This window comes from Lampetra planeri, chromosome 11, assembly GCF_965212315.1.
Source record: "Lampetra planeri chromosome 11, kcLamPlan1.2.h2, whole genome shotgun sequence".
Lineage (NCBI taxonomy): Eukaryota > Metazoa > Chordata > Hyperoartia > Petromyzontiformes > Petromyzontidae > Lampetra > Lampetra planeri.
In genome coordinates, this window is record NC_136117.1 from 7035834 (window position 1) to 7055199 (window position 19366).

General features: G+C 48.7%; 1 protein-coding gene across 5 annotated transcripts in view; it reads right to left on the minus strand.

The window, feature by feature from the left end:
* The window catches only part of LOC144721241 (monoglyceride lipase-like), a 47550-nt gene that overhangs the window by 18263 nt on the left and 9921 nt on the right, over positions 1-19366 (minus strand). Inside the window, exons 1-3 of one of the 5 annotated variants that reach the window (XM_078598700.1) lie at positions 9854-10002; positions 7079-7283; positions 3875-3981 (exon numbers count right to left, since the gene is read on the minus strand). In XM_078598700.1, the coding sequence (XP_078454826.1) occupies positions 3875-3981; positions 7079-7215 (244 nt within the window). In that variant the 5' untranslated portion in view covers positions 7216-7283; positions 9854-10002. The other 4 variants (XM_078598704.1, XM_078598702.1, XM_078598703.1 and 1 more) reach the window with 4 other exon arrangements.

Here is a 19366-nt window from a genome sequence, read left to right on the forward strand (position 1 = left end):
TTTTTTTTATTTTCTATTTTTTTTTATTGTTTTACCTACGTGACTTTACCGAAAAAAACCAGAGTATGAATCCTTGCAGTCACGAAAGCTTCAAATCTATAATTAATGTTGACGTACTGCACTATCCTCTGCTGACAACACAACCCCACGGAATATTACGCCAGTTTCATGCATGGCAGTCGCCCATCCAAGCAGTATCCAGGCTCAAACGCCGTTTTTAGTTTCTAAACACTTGATAAGATCGGGTGTCTGGGTCATAAGCCAAACGCAGCACAGAGCCAAATAATTACATTTTGTACATTCGCATTGACCGAAGCATAACTTCTTTAACGAGTTGCCATGCCCTTCCTAGCGCTGGTGTAAATCAATAAAGGGAAGCGAGCCTAATGGATCTTTAGAAATGCACAACGCTCATAATTCAAGAGGAATATGCGTTCACAGGAAATTGGATGTCATCTGAAACATGTTTTCAAAATTGAGTTTAGATTTTTTTTTAAAAAGGGATCATGTTTTTTTAATAACGAGAAATTATCTGTTTTGTAACAAATATATTTTATTTTGCCGCTTCCCCCCCCCAACAATTCAAACCCACGATCTCAGCGGCAGTAGCTTTGTGCTCAATTGCATTGAGCCACACCCAAGATAGAGACACACAAAGACAAAGCTCCCCCGTATAGCCTGAACGGACGATCGGGTCCAATGCTGTTAGCGAGCACCTAATGAAGGCCGGCACGACAGGCAAGGGGTGAATGGCCAACACCACGCCCGGCCACCTTTGTCCCCACAGCGGCGATGTTTACACACCGCACCAGGCACTCATCAGGTAATCTTCACCTGCTGTTGACCGTGAGTGGGAATTGAACTCTGGGATGCCGGGTTCGTAGCGCATCGTGCTAACCGCCTCACTTTTTTGTAACAAGACGCGCACACACCCGCGATTCGCCACTAAGTGGTGGCGACGTCACCACGGCGCCTGTGCCAGGCTAGGTGCACGTTAAGGCCACGTGAAGTGTCGAACGCCCGCTGGCGGGAGGTCATGGGACAGACCCAGGTGCCCACGTCATTGTAACGTGCGCGGAAAACAATCGATTGGCTACGCGCAAAAAGACGCGCACAACGCACTCGCAGGCCAGCGCGAGCACGATTTCCGCGACGTGGACTTTGCATCGCACCGTAATTGCATAACGTTGAACTGTATTGTTGAAATCCCGTTACCGTTACTACCCCGAGGGGACATTCGCTCAAAGCATTCACCTATTACACAGTACAACATTGATTGAATTGACCGACATGGAGATGTAACTTCTTGGAGGCAATTCTTTAATTAAACACCGAGCACACTTTGTACACTTTATACAATACACCCTACACTACTACACACACTGTGTCTCTCGCTTGTACGCAACTCTACACTGGTTTCTAGCCTACACACAACGCTAGCCGTCTGACACTGACGGCGCTGAACTAAGACAGCCAACTCCGTCTAGCAGCGCAGTTATCAAGTGGAGACAACAGCGGTGACGGTGACGATCTTCAGCAGCGACGACGGGGATGGGGATCCCACTCCAAACGACAGCCCCTTTCATTCTCCCAGCGTGGCCTCGCTCTGCACTGGCCACGCCCCCTTTCTAGAACCTACCAGCGGGTTCCCGACGTGTCCCTTCCGTAACCTTTCCCCTAGATCCCTCTCGGGTCTATCACGTGGCCTGCTGACGTCAGGGCTGCTTCAAGCTGCAGATCCCCTTCCCTGCCAGCAGCCAGCGCTATGCTACGTAGTGACCAATTCTATGTCACTATAATTGCAATAGAATTTATATTTATATACCCGACTTTAGTATGAAACGGTGTGCGGATTTACAGCTACGGAGAGTGCCAACTGGATCACAGATCACCTCGGCAGAAAAATAACTCGGGCTCAAAGAGTTATGCCTGGTAAGCTTGACGGAGCCTACATGATCACCTGCTGTGGGAAGACTAGTGGAAATGTTTTTATTTAGCAAGGAGAGATTTATACTTCTATAAAAAAAAAAGTTGTTCAAATTTGTTGGCTAATATTGTACAGGACAGCCTGTCCTACAGATAGGGTGACATGATGCCCTCAACAGACACCTGACCCTCGCTGGATAAGATTCGCCAGACATCCGCCATGCCTCGGATATCATTAAACCAGACGATCGCACTCATCCACCAGTCACTCACTCACCAGAAAATTACACTCTACACCACTCGCCAGACACCCACCACACCAGACACAGCACTTTTACTCACTCGTCAGGACACTTAACAGACACACCTCCTGATCAATACCTGCAGACACACACTCGCCACGAACACATAGCCATGGGGCAATAACCACTCGCACACCTGACCCTTGCATCAGACACTTAGACACTACTCGCAGACACGCACCACTCTCATTGGGACACTGAAGGCTCACCTGTATAATAACAGAAGTTCCTGTTGATGTGCTACCCTCACCTGACATTTTTTTAATATACTTGCACGAGGCAGACACAGCAGATGCTCCATCGCGTGACGCCACTTCTACTCACCAGATGCGTTTCATTGACACTCGCCACTCAGCTATGTGCTCTAGGGCTGGACAAGGAGGCATCAGAGGTGCACCGCCGATTACGATTTTTGAGGCGGTCCTGGTCTTTTTTTTGCCCATAGGTCAAGGTTGTAAACACAGCTCATATTCAATCCCATAGCTCCCTGGAATGCTAATGGTCAGAACGAAGCCTGCATGGAAGCTGCACGACAACAATAATTTGAGTAAATGCTGTGACCGACTGACATGCCTAATGGATAAAGAGTGCTTTCGTGCACAGTACAGTCCAGGTACACAATTTACAAAGGCGACGGCTGCTGGAACGTGCCGACTTTGTGAGACCCACAAGCCCAACGCGCTTGAAAGGAGCCGAGAGGATCAATCCAGCCGGTGGCTAAGCGGTACAACGGGCCCTGGCTTGAGGTTGACTCAACCCATTCGACGAACTCCGAGCAGATAAAACGTGCAACACTTTGTGCGGAAGACAACGGTGTTTGTCCCTGCGGATAGACTCGGCCCCAGCTCAGGGAAGATGGAACGTCTACCACTTGCCCATTTCAGGCCTGTCAACAAGGGACAAGTCCTACCTCAATGCGTATTTGGGCTAGAAATCCCTTTGAATGTAGCAGTACGGCAAGTGGGTTTATTCAACTGTTTCTGCAAACAACGCATGTTTTTGCAATAACACGGTTCTTCCGAGGGAACGCTGTTTCACGCAGCGCGGAACGTGCAGCATTTTAACGCTGTTTCTTAACGGTCAACAACTAACGAACTACTTTGAGCCGAGTGTTGTGGGAATTATGGGTACATTTCGCGACATGATACGGTACGCGGTGTACCTTCATCTCGGTTCTTTATCCTTCCATGGGATGACTGCAGACAGATTATAATTACCAATCGTGCAAATGTGATTCGGTACCAGGAATTCGCCGGCTAACGCGGTTTTCCGCTCAATGCAGCTCCTGTTCAGAAACGCATCGACCGCGTCACCAATGAGGAACTACTGCACTCTCCTCCACTGCCCACGATGTAGCTGCTCTTAATGTTAAAGTAATGTCGTCAGCCATCCAAGCACTATGCAGGCTCACTCCTGCTTAGCGTTGGAGATCCGGTGCATTTCCAGTTGATTTGGTCATACAAAGGCCTTCGGTGTAAGTATGAAATAATGATTGCCAACAGGTCAATAGCCAGTGTCTGGAGCTACTCGTGCAGGGACCACCTCATCGCCCTGCGGGTGCGAGTATCTCGCGCACAAAGGCTCCGTGTCTCCATGCCGTGGGATCGCGGCGGCGGTGTGGCACGCGCCAGATCGCTCCCGCTCACCGTGGTCGTGGGCGAAGGCGAAATATCCGAGCGCGGAGAGACGAGACGCGATCTCGTCGTAGCGGCGGCAGTGCTCGCCAGCTCCGTGAATCACGTGCACCAGCCCCCTGCAACAACACCACCGTCACCACCACCTTCGCCACCACAGTCCGCACCTCCGATTTTAGAACGGTACGGAAGAGGTTCAATGCACATACAGAGTCACCGCCAATATCATTGCCACTGCTGCCAGAACATCACCACCACTGTCAGTACCACCACGATCCACTGTTACCACCACCAACCACCCAATGTTAGCACCGCCATCACAACAACATCTTCCTTATCTCCTTTGTCCCACGTGCTGTCGGTTTCTTTAACGTAAATCACTAAATATGCCTCCTTGCCCCAGAAAACACATGGGCTTCCCACTGGATTGTACAGGGGTCTCGGATGCGGTTGAATGCAGATGCTATACAAGTGTAAACTGTGTCGTGCTGTGGAGGTACAATACGAGCCAGCGCACATTGTCTGGGCGATCTGCCACACCGCTGGTATCAGGCATTTAGGCACGCTGCTGAATTCTCACTATTTTCTGTCTTGGTGACGCTTTTAGCCAAAGTATTTCGAAAATATTTTCGGTAAACAATCGCCAAAATGTGACTCAAGCCATATGAGCCACTGATCACCAGCGCAGGAATGTACGTAACTATGTCGAACGTCTTTGCACCGTACGTAGCCAAACGCGTTAAATTCGAAGATGAACGCCTTCTCCCACCTCACCCCTCTACCCGTCGCAGGGATGGCGCCGGGGCATCAACAGCCGAAGGCGTCAGCGACGATCGCCTGATCGGATGTGGCCATTCGCCCAGGCAGGCGACGCCGTAGGTGGAGTCAAATGTGTCATTCACGTCTCCCTCTCGGTTGTCCCTTCGAGGTGCGTGGTTTTTCGTGGTTTGGATTTCCCATTCCTACACTCGGGCCCTCCTGTCCTGTGTGTTTGTATTGTGACGTGCTGACCCACCCCTGCTGGGCATCGATGAAAAGGAGCGTTGTCGTTCATCGGATTCGTCCAGTGTAAATCAATGCTGCCTTTTGTTCTTCTATACAATGCACCAAATGCGTTTCTTAATCGGTGCAACTGGATATTTGTAGGTTGAAATCTCAACGAGCAGGATGGAATTAGCCCAAAAGTCCCCAATGAAATGTCAAATGTGAACCGAAGCAAAAACGGATTCGGGCTCTTAGGTTCTTTCGGTAAAGTCACGTAGGTAAAATAATAATAAAATAAAATTAAAAATAATAATAATAAAATAATAATAAAATAACATTATTATTCTTTTACCTACGTGACTTTACCGAAAGAACCTAAGAGTATGAATCCTTGTAGTCACGAAAGCTTCAAATTTAGTATAAACGGATTCAGGCCTGCTAACAGAGATGTGGCACCTTCCCCGCGCTCGTTCAAGCAGGAAGCCCCCTTAACTCGTGACTCGCATTCATCTGCATTACTTGTTTTAATCCACAGCACGCCTCCCACGCAGCACATCTGACCCCCTCGCAAACCGCTCGGCACTCGAGAGACACTCGCCACTGATTAATGAATGGGTTGAGTAAAGCCCTAACCATGTTTGTCATTGACTCAAGGTCTAGGTCGCTGTGACGTCACCCCGCCTTTTGGGTGGTGTTCACTCACCAATGGAATGACATTCCCATGAAGGTTGTCCCCAAATTCCGTTTTCCTGTACAGTATAACTATTGTTCTCAACGTCCTTATCTTAACGGACAGACACTCACCGAGATTCACGATCGTATGTAGGAGAGGCCTTCATAAATGTGCCCGTAGTTATTTTTAAAATCTGACATTTTAGACACCTTCATATTACTCTGGAATATCAGGTGACTTGGTGTTTAATGTCTATTGCAGACAACGAGGGTTTGATAACTTCCTGAATGCATTACAAAGTGGCAGCTGGATTTGAGTTATCATGTCAAGACAAATTGGCTCTAGTGGGCCGTTCATACACTTGCTGGATGACTTCACAAACACACAGGATAGTGACTATGGTATTACACGTATACGCACACTGTGCCTTGATTTTAAATCTATCAGCAAATGTGCCGAGCTCATCGGCACAGGCTGAGCCTGGAGAGTACGTGCATAGTTTGACCACATTGCACAGAAGGTGTTCATAACCAGCCCGTGGGATTAGGTAGGGGGTGGGCATAAGAGGGCAGTACAAAATCAGTGTTGTACTATATTCTTAGGGTTTTTTCGGTAAAGTCACGTAGGCAAAAAATTTAAATTAATAAAAGTAAAATAAAAATAAAATAAAAATCACGACGTTTCGGAGGCAACACAAGCTTCCGTCTTCAGGTGGAACCGTCACAGCACGATAGCTGTATCAAGTAAATGAGAAATTCCAAGAAAACAGTCCTTGTATATATACTGGTTGAGGGTGGGAGGAGTCAAGGTAGGCCCTGAATATTACTTGATACAGCTATCGTGCTGTGACGGTTTCACCTGAAGACGGAGGCTTGTGTTGCCTCCGAAACGTCGTGATTTTTATTTTATTTTTATTTTACTTTTATTAATTTTAATTTTTTACCTACGTGACTTTACCGAAAAAACCTAAGAATATGAATTCTTGCAGTCACGAAAGCTTCAAATCCAGTGTTGTACTCTACGTCTATGCCCCCACACCTGTTGTCCCTTCAGCTACACGTGTTAACAAGGCTGAAGTATGGTTAAATAACCCCCATGATGGGGACTGCGGGTGGGTGGGGACAACTCACTCAGCAGTGGATCAACAAAGGGCACTCCGTAGACCGAGAGGCCCATGAGCCCGACGGCTGGAACGCTGTTAAGAGTGACCTTCAAAAGGTTGCGTGTCAACTTTGCAACTATCATGAAATCTGGCAGAAGGAAGGAAGCGATGGCGAGGTGTGGGACCGCAAACGCCACTGGCTATACGTACACGATGACCTTTTGACCTTAAAGGGAATGTTGTTTTGTTAAACGTTCTCAGCGTAACGATAGGAGGGTATTATTCCGATGTGCAAAACACTTTTCCGGCTGCTGTGAAGTTTCAGAATGACACTGCGCAGTCAAAAACAGAGCAACACCCAATAGGTTCCTCCTTGCCAAGGCAGCCGCGTGCCCTTTTTTTTGGCCTCAGCGGCGAACGGGAGCGGAGGCGCAGATCACCATTCCCCCGCGCTCACCTGGGCTTGCCTTGGGTTGGCCTCCAGTAGCGGCAGTAGATGGAAAGGCCATCGGCGTTCGTGATGTGGTCCGTCTCTCCGTCGGGTAAATTCTCATCTCCTGCGGGCGATGCCTGGCTATGGCCACCCTTGCTCATGCTTAACGGCGACGAGCGGAGTCAATGGGAAATCCACACGGGGCGACAGCAGCAGCAGATGGCTGAAACTGGAACACAGAGTTAAGAAACACTTTAGCGTACTAAATTTAACTTTGATAATAACAAAAAAAATCCACTGTTCGACTGTGCTGCAATGTCTTCAAGTCGTACTGCGACCTGCACGGGAAGGTCATCGTGCAGCGGTGGATTGACAGAAAAAACAATCTGCATGTACAATTATATTATTATTCGACATCGTTTCACAGTTGTACTCTTGCCATGAGGACAAGGGAAGTGGCGGTTGCAAGACCTCTTGAGAAATAACGGAGCATCGTGCCTTGTTGTGAAACTGCCATGAAAGATTTACAGTACCACGCATCAAATACATTTCAGGAAGCACTTTTTGTGGTTTAAAGCACACGCTAAACATATTCCACAACGCTGCCCTGCGAACAAAATACTGAAATACTGAGAAATAAAAGAACGTATCACTATCTACTCTTGGCGATTCATGAAATGGCCCTTCTGACCTCACAGTTGCAGACATTGCGTTACAGTGTTTACTGAACAAACGCAAACGTGACCCAGGACCCAGGTCACGCTTGCAAAATGAGACTCATCCTGCGATAAAGTGCTCGCCCGGTTCGACGCAATAAACCTTAAACTCTTCGACTTTCTCCACAACCGTTTGCTTCAGCTGACCAGAAATGCAATTGATTCCGTCTGTAACCCAATACGCACAACAACTGGAATGTATTAGATCGTTGTCCTGTCTCATATCCGACTCGCCGGGCACTGAGGCATCGGCAGATATGTGCAAAGGTCGATTATCTCCTAGAAGGTTCCAGTTATCCGACGCACGTATAGCGAGTGCAGGCCTCTCTCTCTCTCTATGCCGTGTCGGTCATGAGGTTTGTCTGACCTAAACTTCCCCCCGCACCTCCGAGTAGCGCTGTTGGCTACGCACGGTGCGAAAGAAGCTCAACATACAGAACGTCACCAATGCTGCTCGGCGTAGGTTGGTAAGAAATTAACCCGTAAAAACAAAGTTTTTCACTATAAATCCTTTATATGCGTGGCGGCTAGAGTCCTCTCGTGCTCTGGCTTGAGATGGCTGCCACCTATGGGTCAGATGATTGCCTGCCACCATTAAGCAATTGGTAATTAAATATAATTTATTTTTTCCTATAAAGTGGAAAATTTAGGAAATTTTTTTTCACGAAAATAAATTGTCACGCACAACGAGTCTGTGTGCAAAATGTCAGCTCGATTGGATCACGGGAAGTGGGTTAAAAAACGACCGAAAGATTTGCACGGTCGTAAGCGCGCAAGCAAGCAAGCGAACTTAATATAAAGGATTTTAAAAGGAAGTGCGCCTCCCAGGATTGGTTCAGCTATCACTTGCCGCTGACGCTGTCCATGGCTGGGAATTGAACTCAGGTCACCGGATTCATAGCAAAATGTGCTAACCACTGCATTGACGTAGCTATAACGCGACGGCATATTATTGGTATTTGACACTAAACGGTCCTAATACCACACAGAGATGGGTTTAACTTAGCCGAGGCTCCTGCCTCTGCCAACAATGCACTCGCAAATAATAAGCAACACGCATGCAGGTCTACAGACCAATACACAGTACGGCATTACAAGTGACACTACACAATAACCCTATCACGAATACTGTTATGTTCATCATTTTGCATCAGAGTTTAAATTCACAAACACTGTGTATCCATGGATGACTGGATATCGGGATGGTGTGATCCAAATTTGTAAAATAATGGGCACGTTTCCTAAATCTGCCCGATCTATCCAGCAGCATGCATGGTGGGGTAAATCGTGGGTTACTCTACATTTCTTTCAATACGTCTGTCAGCGTGGAAGAGTAGGCCAACTGCCCTCTTTACGGACCCTTCTACAGCTCCCTCTAGTGGAGGGCCTTCTGCATGCAGTGGCACAAGCAAGCAATTGCAGAGCTGCGCTTCTATCCTGTTGTAACTGGATGCGAAACCACATCACCCGATGCTACAATGGTTATTTTGTCATGCCTAATACTTGATGTTTGTTTGAACCCTTCGGCCAGCCGTGCTAATCGGCGGTGCGTACCAAGGTAAGATGTTAAATTAAGCACGTTGCAAGCTGTACAATAAAATACATTCCATAACGCAGCATACTCTATTTACCAGCATGAAACACACGTGCCAAATCCGACCAGGCTCCAAGTAAACATTTCCGACGTTGAGTCAACGTTGGCCTTTTAAACCTTGGCGGGTGTTCACTGGGGTGGCGGTGTGTTGAAGCCAGTTTATTTTAATCGCTTACCGATTTTTCGAAGGGGGAGGGGGGATGAAGTTGCTGACGTTTGTGTGTTTCTTTAAAAAACAAAAAAAACCTCGTGCGAAGTGACCCGATTATTAATCTCTGAACAAAAAAACTAAAACCCTCCCGGCAAACCACCACTTCGATCGGTACGGGTGACAAGGAGGTGCAGATGACACGAAGTCCATCAGAGATGGCATCGTACAACACGCCTCGCAAGCCAGGCGCAACGTTCACGCCATACAAACTACAAGACGGCAAACACAAACAGGCAGCAGCATTGTCAGAGCACGCAAGTGTTGATGCTTCGACTTACGTTATCGCGGGGCTAAAGAGCGAGTCGCATGCGCAGACGAGAAAGCTCTTGGTTGTTGACCTTGGTCGCGAAGATGAGAGAGACCACGGTGGGACAGACACACCCACGTTCGGCACAGCAGCACACTGAGTGAGCCGCCTCTTCTGAAAGCACTTTCAGTGGCCATCCATTACGTCACCAGCCCCACACCCACTCGATTCGCACACACTCGAGCCTTGTCTGAGAACGCACGTGCAGCGCCATTCAAACACCCAGACACCCACCCACCAACACACACACACACCACCCGCCAACACACACACACACCACCCGCCAACACACACACCCACCCACCAACACACACACCCACCCACCAACACACTCACACACCACCCACCAACACACTCACACACCACCCACCAACACACACACCCACCCACCCACCAACACACACACCCACCCACCAACACCCAACACACTCACACACCACCCACCAACACACACACCACCCACCACACACACCACCCACCAACACACACACCCACCCACCAACACACTCACACACCACCACACACACCCACCCACCAACACACACACACCACCCACCAACACACACACCCAACCACCAACACACACACACACCACCCACCAACACACTCACACACCACCCACCAACACACCCACCCACCAACACACACCCACCCACCAACTAACCCCCGACCCACTAACTCACCCCCAACCCCCAACCCACCAACTCACCCCCAACACACCAACTCACCCCCAACCCACCAACTCACCCCCAACCCACCAACTCACTCACCACCCACCCACCAACACACCCCCACCAACTCACCCACCCACCAACACACCAACACACCCACCCACCAACACACCCAGCCACCCACCAACACACCCCTCACTCACCAACACACAAAGATAAAGATCCCCCGTATAGCCTTAACAGACTGTAGGGACAAGTGCTGTTAGCGAGCACCTATGAAGGCCGCAACGGTACACGAGGGGGTGGGTGGCCAGCACCACGCCCGACCGCCTTTGTCTCCCTAGTGGTGATGTTTACACACCGCACCAGGTACTCATTTGAGGCTGAGTCGACCTAGGGGAGGCCCAGGACCGGTTCAGATAATCGTCACTGGTGTTGGCCGTGAGCGGGAATCGAACTCGGGTCGCCGGGTTCATAGCGCAGCGCGCTAACCGCTACACTACCGCTCCCCAACACTCACCCACCCACAACACACACTCACCCAGCCACCCACCAATACACCCACCAACACATCTTTCATCCCCCCCCCTCACCAATACACGCACCAACTTACCCCGCCCCTCCACCAATACACGGCCCTCTCATGCATTCGGCCACAAAACCCAATTTATGCGGCACCGTTTATTTTCCACTTGTCAATCAAACCCGTGAATAGATTCAAGTTGAATGCGTGGGGAGGAGGGAAGGATGCCAGCACTGCGTGAATGCACAGGAGCCGATTACCAAAGTGTGTGCTGTGCAGAAGGCCCATTGTCCGAAACGCCACCGCTAATATTTATTTGAAGGCAGCGTTGTTGACAGACAGTGACACTGAAAGCGATCATTCTGGACAACGGATTTTAATCTTATTGAAACATAAATTAGTTACGCCCCCGCACCCCCCGCCTTGAACCGCTGTGTTAACAGCGTCATTGATGTATTTGTGACGTGTTCAGACGCACGTGCTATTGTTTTTATTTTTGCAAGGCAACTTGTAAATGTGGTAGAAGCGCATTCCTGCAATTGCTCACTTACTCCACACTGCTTTGTAGAAGGCCCTCCACTCGAGGGAGTTCTATAAAACCACCCCAAATCGTATTTGGCCTACTCTCCCACGCTTGCCAGATGTCTTGAAAGAGTTGGGAGTCCCCAACACTTTTACTGTGGTTTACCCGTGTCTAGCCGTGCTGGGAGATCGAACCTAGCAGACTCTGGATTGCAGGTCAAGTGCGCTAATAACCATTACACCACTCCACAGCAGCAACATCAAATAGCAGCAAACATTTGGATGATTGCTCACATTTAATTTGTACGCAGACCAGCCCATTCAGTTGCGTTTAACCTGAAGCACACGTTATGCTTAATACGTATACCAGTTACATTCACGTGCATTTTTTCATGATAAAATATAGTATTGTCATCAGTATGACCTAAGTATACCAAGTTTGCAGTCGATACCACATTAGGAAGTGGGTAAAATTTTAGTTTCAAGATTTGAGGATACAACAACAATAACGACAACAACAACAGACAGAGTGAGTTAAAAGAAAGCGTGTAAAATTGGAATAATCGAGAGTATTCTATATGAGTAAAGCGCTCTACCTTATAGCATTTACCGTTATAAACCCTGTTCATGTGTAGTAGTTCCCTAGTAATTACCCTGTAATCGGGTAATTTGTATGGGTAAGGGTAAAAGTAGGGTAAAGGTAAGCTCGTTGCTTTTTACCTTACCTGCTAAAGGGTAAAAGGTAGGGTAAAGTGATTGTATCGTGGTAAGGTAAAAGGTAGGGTAAAGGTAGGCTCGTTGTTTTTACCTTTTAACTTTTACCTTACCTTGCCGAGGCCTACTTAATACGTATAACAGTTGCATTCAAGTGCAATTCGCATGAAGGCACTCTACTCTTCGGCCTGCCATCATATTTGATGTGTATCTACTAATCATGTGAATGCCAGTGGTCTGTGCTCGGAAGTTATTAATCCGCGGGTGCTCCGTCGCATGTCAATATGTTTAATGTGTTCCATCTTATCAGGCTGAGTTTATCTTACACTCGGCCAGACGCACTTCCAATGATTCTTCTTACCATATGAAGGCTCTACGAAGAGTTACTACTGCAGTCGCTCTGCCTGTCACAGCGCCGGTCTACAGCTGATGAAACAAGTCTAAGGGGAACACACGCAGGGGTGAATTTAAAAATAAACAAGCAGTGTCGCATCCCCCATACACCAGTCTCTCCACGTTCAAAGTATTTCTTACGCGATCCATTGGCCGCACGGTCATCTGGCAGTGCATGTCCGAATCGCTCACTTCAGGACAAGCAGACTCATGGACTAGTTTCGACAGTGGTATCGTCAGTAAGGACCAGGCTTGCTTTCATCAGTGCATAATAAGCATGCATATTAAATCATCTGAATGAAATGTGGAGGAGGGATTGTGTCTGGTTCACAAGGCGTGGTATTGCAACTTTTTTTTAAGTTAAACGACATTTTCTTGGTTCTTTCGGTAAAGTCACGTAGAAAAAAAAAAACTTAATAAAATAATTCTCATGACGTTTCGGCCACAACGCAAGCAGCCGTCCTCAGGTGAAGAACAGGTCTGTCGGGAAGACAGCGTCTGAATGAAACACCCCAGGCTTGGAGCGTATATTTAAGCTGGGTTGGAGGGGGAAGAGCGCCTTGACAAAATAATTTGCATATCAAGAAGAATTTAGCATATTTATTGGAAATGCAGATATGGGATTAGTCACTACTTGTGAAATGCGTAGGAGGGGGGCGGGGGGTTTCAAAGTCATATTATGCCCGTGCATTATGCAGGATTAGCATCATCAAAGGGAGGGGATAGGGGTAGCATTAATAAAGGGAAGGTGTGTTAATAGTATGTAGCTGCAGTAACTAAACCACCACGTAGGCGCTCTTCCCCCTCCAAACATAACACAATAAAATTAATATGTTGTTTTTTTATATTTTATTATTTCCCTTCTACGTGACTTTACCGAAAGAACCAAGAAGATGAATCCCTGCAGTCACGAAAGCTTTAAATCGATATTTAAACGACATTGGCGAGAAATGGAAAAGACAGCATGAAGGGGAATGGTGTCACTAAGTCTCGTGGTCATGAACGCATGGACGAATAGGTAGCGATCAGCTGGGACCTGTGCGTTCAAGGGCAAACTCTCAACACATTGCCCCACCGTGACCCTTGCTTATCAACCCGTGCTGTACGTGCAGGGATATAAGGGCCGTCCATAAATGACGTCACGCACCTAGGGAGGCGGGGGGGTCAGACATTTATGACGATGCGTGACGAGGGGGGGTGGGGGTAGAGAAATGTTGCGTCACATGAAAATGCGCAACTTTAAATCAATATAGACAACACGTTATACTTAATTAAATATACTTTTTAATAAATGTTTTCTCCTACAACATCAGAGTGCAGCGCCACATTAAATACGCACTACAATGACAATAGTTTAAAGCGATTTGAAGCATGTTTTATTTGGGGGGGGGGCAGAGCTTTGTGACGTCATATTTGAGGGGTGGTCTGACTTTTTGTGACGTCGTGTGACGAAAGGGGGGGGGGGGTCAAAAATCGTCCAAAATCCCGTGACGTCATTTATGGACGGCCTCTTTAAACAACAAACAAAAAAATCGGCATTGAATCTGAGCACTGCGCGAGCCTTAAACAGCCAGTTTCTTCACTCAGAACTCGTCTGAATTCGCTTGCACAGGACACCAAGCACTGCACACACACACACACGCGTGATCTGTTTACCGCATAGCCCAGTGCGCATGGAACACGTTGGGGCCAATGACGGGAAGGTCCAAAGATTCTAAAGCACGTGCCAACGAATGTTGGGGCAACGTTGGCATGTTTACTGGGCCGCCGTGCATGGGGAAGTGAAACTACTCGCGGAAATGGAAACTCTCGTGAAGGTTGAACAAAAATAAACTCCTTAAAAAAATATATGTTTTAAAACAACGGTGTTATTTTATACTCTTGGGTTTTTTCGGTAAAGGCCCGTAGCTAAAAAATAAAATTAAAATTAATAAAAGTAATAATAGAAATAAAATAATATAATAATATAATAATATAATAAATCACTTTATTTTAAAGTGCACTAAAGAGTAAATAAGTCGATTGGACAACGGGAAGTGGTCGAACGCCTGCTGCTTCTGCGAGGCGATTGCAGAGTTTAGGGACCGCGGCGTTTTTGACCTACACAAATAAATATTTAATTAATAAGCCGTCCATACAAATTGTTAATTGCTTTAAAAGAGCCAATTAATTCAATAGTTGATGCCGATTTTGATTCAGGCACGCAATGTCACCGGATCTGAGTACGTGTGCAAAATGTGGAATTGATTAGACAACGAGAAGTGAACTAAATTTTTATTACAAAATTTGACCACGACAAACAGAGGAATCGAGTTAAATGAAACCGTTGAAAAAGAACAGATGCGATTCTAGATTTGAAGCTTTCGTGACTGCAAGGATTCATATTCTTAGGTTTTTTCGGTAAAGTCACGTAGGTAAAACATTAAAAATCACGACGTGGTGTAAGAGTTCATACACTGGACTTGCAATCCAGAATTCGCCAGTTCAACTTCCCGGCATGGCAGTCAAAGGAATGGGCTAGTTGTTTCTGAAATTCCAACCACCCACCCACCCACCCACCACGGTTCTGTCCACCCAGCAGTATAAATGGGTTCATCACAGTAATTCTAGATTTGAAGCTTTCGTGACTGCAAGGATTCATATTCTTAGGTTTTTCGGTAAAGTCACGTAGGTAAAAAAATTTAAAGTAATAAAAGTAAAATAAAATTAAAATCACGACGTTTCGGAGGCAACACAAGCTTCCGTCTTCAGGTGGAACCGTCACAGCCCGACAGCTGTCGGGCTGTGAAGCTTATGTTGCCTCCGAAACGTCGTGATTTTTAATGTTTTACCTACGTGACTTTACCGAAAAAACCTAAGAACAGATGCGATCGCTGTGCTGTATCGTCCCGTCTCACCCACACACAGCGGCTACACGTAAACCACTGGTGGATGATCATGGATGTACCGTATGAACACGTGCCAACATACAGACGCGTGGACACGTGCGTACGTACAGACGCGTGGCTGGAGTTCAAGTGAAGGTAGAATAACCATTTCCATTGACTCAAGCGAAAAGAATGTCCCGAGTGAGTTGCGTTATGAATCCCGGAAATTGCAGGATAACTCGGTCACAAACTCACGAGCGGCCTTTCATGCAGTGCATAGATGGTTTTCCACGGCAGGGCATACCGCATAGCAGAGGTGTGGACTCGAGTCATGTGACTTGGACTCGAGTCAGACTCGAGTCATGAATTTGATGACTTGCGACTCGACTTGGACTTGCATAACAATGACTTTGTCCCACCTATGAGATGTGGACTCGAGTCATGTGACTTGGACTCGAGTCAGACTCGAGTCATGAATTTGATGACTTGCGACTCGACTTGGACTTGCATAACAATGACTTTGTCCCACCTCTGCCGCATAGGATTGCTTAGCAACTAGAATCCACGTCACGTAGGCCTGTGCTAGGAATGCCATGGCCAATGCCCGCAGGAATGTGAACAGCTATGCTGAAAATACAGTTTACAATAATTACATCATGGAATATATGTATTTGTACATATGTAATGTAGTAACTCCACGGGAGACGACTTCACGGGTAACACACTCTTTATTTTATCAAACTTGGTTACAGGTGACTAACACCTACTTTGTATCTCGGGTGACAAACACCCACTTAGCTACTTGGCGACTAACGCCCACTGAGCTACTCGGATGACCAACATCCACTTAGTACTCGGGTGACAAACACCCACTTAGCTAATTGGCGACTAATGCCCACTGAGTTACTCGGATGACCAACATCCACTTAGTACTCGGGTGACAAACACCCACTTAGCTACTTGGCGACTAACGCCCACTGAGCTACTCGGATGACCAACATCCTCTTAGCTACTTGGCGACTAACGCCACTGAGCTACTCGGATGACCAACATCCACTTAGTACTCGGGTGACAAACACCCACTTAGCTACTTGGCGACTAACGCCCACTGAGCTACTCGGATGACCAACATCCACTTAGCTACTCGGCGACTAACGCCACTGAGCTACTCGGATGACCAACATCCACTTAGCTACTCGGCGACTAACGCCACTGAGCTACTCGGCTTCACTAGGTCTTCAGCTCCGTCTTCGGGTCTTCAACTGGGTAACTCTCCCTGAGTGCTCTCGCGCGTCCCCCTTTATACCCCACCTGCGGACGTCGCTGCGAGCACCCACTTATTCGACCAATCGCCGGGCGCTGGCTACGATCCTCTTTTCCCACATCTCATCGTGCCTCACCACTCACTCCGCGCCGCCTCGTCATCTGTCACTCCTGGCGCGCGCGTCCACACCACGCCCACAACGCGTGCCCAACCCCGCACCCCGCGCCGCCCCGTGATCCATCACTGTCACAGTCGGCGCACGTCAATACCACCACTACATCACCCCCTACCACATAGCTCGCAGCCGCCCCGGCTGCTACAAAAATATACAAACCCTCCCTGTGTGCCCCGTAACACAACACAACAACAAGAACAACAACTAAGCTAACAACACAACACGACGCGAACACCACCATCTGCAACCCTCAACCAATGCCACCGCGACAATAGAACAATATATACAAACCGGCGAGTGACAATAGCAATGTGTATACAAAAAAAATAAATGGAAAAATTTTTTTTTTTCTTTCGACTCGTGCAGTGTCCCCTTTTCTTCCGAGCGTCCCTACAACGGGACATTACCCCGGCAGAGGGGAACACCGGGCGAGCTCGGTGTAGAGCACAAAAAAACCGTCCTCATGAAAATTGTTGAGACCTAGCCCGAGTCCGCCTTGCCGGTCCGTCGTACGGCACCAGACGCGGTTGAACGTCCGGTGGTGCCGGCGGTTCAGGAAGACATCGGCCAGGCATCGAGGACTCGTGCGTGCCCCGGGGTTCAGGCTCTCGACGGTCAGCAGCCGTCAAGCCCGAGGCACCTGGGGGTGGGTCAGGTGGAGACACGTGAGGATCAGCCTGCGACACCTCCCTCCCCGAGTCGACGGTCACATCACACGCCCGGTCGTCACGGCACAGAACGGGGTCACACGGTGCCGCATAGGGCTTCAGTCGGGAGGGGTGCACATACCAACGGCGTTTCCCCCATTTAATCTGTATACTCTGGGGCCGTGCAACCCGCACAATTTCCACCGGTCCCCTCCAAGGTCTCAACAACTTGGGGGACGTAGCCAACGGTGCATGTGGACAATGCAGCCAGGCCTTATCGCCTGGTTTCCAATCATGCGTATGCACCCTCCGCTCATGCAATTTCTCGTTTGCAATTTGCCGCGACCGCGAATTCAACCTTGCCCCCTCCCGCGCTTCAGTCAATTTGGCGATATTAAATTTGATGTGGTCTGCCAATTTAGATTTTGCACGTGGCTGGGAAATCCCCAGTTGGACGTCCATGGCTGGATCGGCCTCCCGCCCATACATAAGAAAAAATGGGGAAAACCCTGTCGCCGCATGAGGGGCCATTCGATAGGCCGCGAGTACCCCCGGCACCTGTAAGTCCCAATCAACCTGATCGTCGCAGACCTGTTGGCACAACATAGACGTAATCGTTCTGTTCAGACGCTCAACCATCCCGTCAGTCTGCGGGTGGTAGGGGGAAGTACGCACTTTCTTTGTACCCAACAGGTCGCACACCTCGCGCAACAAAACGCTCGAAAAATTCTTCCCTTGATCCGTCAGCAAGCGTTCGGGGGCGCCCTTGTCCAACACATAACCCTGGACAAAGGCGTCCGCCACCGCCGCAGCCGACTGGTTGGCGAGCGGCCATGCCATAGGCCATCGGGTGAAGTATTCCACGCCAACCAGCAGGAACCTATTTCCCCTTGGTGTAACCGGAAAGGGCCCCAAGATGTCCAACGCTACCAATTCGTTTATACGCGAAACCTGAATGGATTGCAGCGGTGGATTAGCTGCCAATGGTGGCGGTTTCCTTTTGGCGCACCCTACGCATCCCTTAAGAATATTCGCCACGTCGTTACCCATCCCCGGCCAATAATAGTCTCGCTGGATTAGGGCGAGCGTTTTGTGAAAACCCAGATGCATGAGCCGTTCATGAGCTGCCAGAACAACCCTACCCCGCATAGCAACAGGCACCACGAGCACGTGACGCCGGGACATGTTGTCCCACCTCATCAACAGGCCCTGTCTGCACACCCAGGAACCGACCCGCGCCTCCCCTTGTTCGGGAGCGCCAACTTTCCGACGCAGCGTAAGTAGGGAGCTGTCGGACATCTGGAGGCGGCCCCACTCAATGAGGGGCAACGACAACAGCGAATCCCTCCCCGTGGGGGCGTCCTCTCCCGGGGTGTCAGTGGCGGCGAGCGCAACTCCCGGGGTGCCGGCGACCGGGGGTTTGCACCGCGCTGATCCCAACAAACATGTGCAGTCCGTGCACGGCGGCAACCGCGACAAGGCGTCCGCGTTTGAGTGCCGCAACCCCTTGCGGTAAATCGTCGTGAATTGGTAGTCTTGAAGGACCTCCAACCATCGGGACAATTGGCCCGATGGCTGCGCCACGCGCGTAGCGTATTGTAGAGCCGCATGGTCCGTCCGGACCGTAAAATGACGGCCGTAAAGATACGGCCTGAATTGCTGTGTAAAAAACACAATGGCTAACAATTCACGACGAGTTACGCAATAG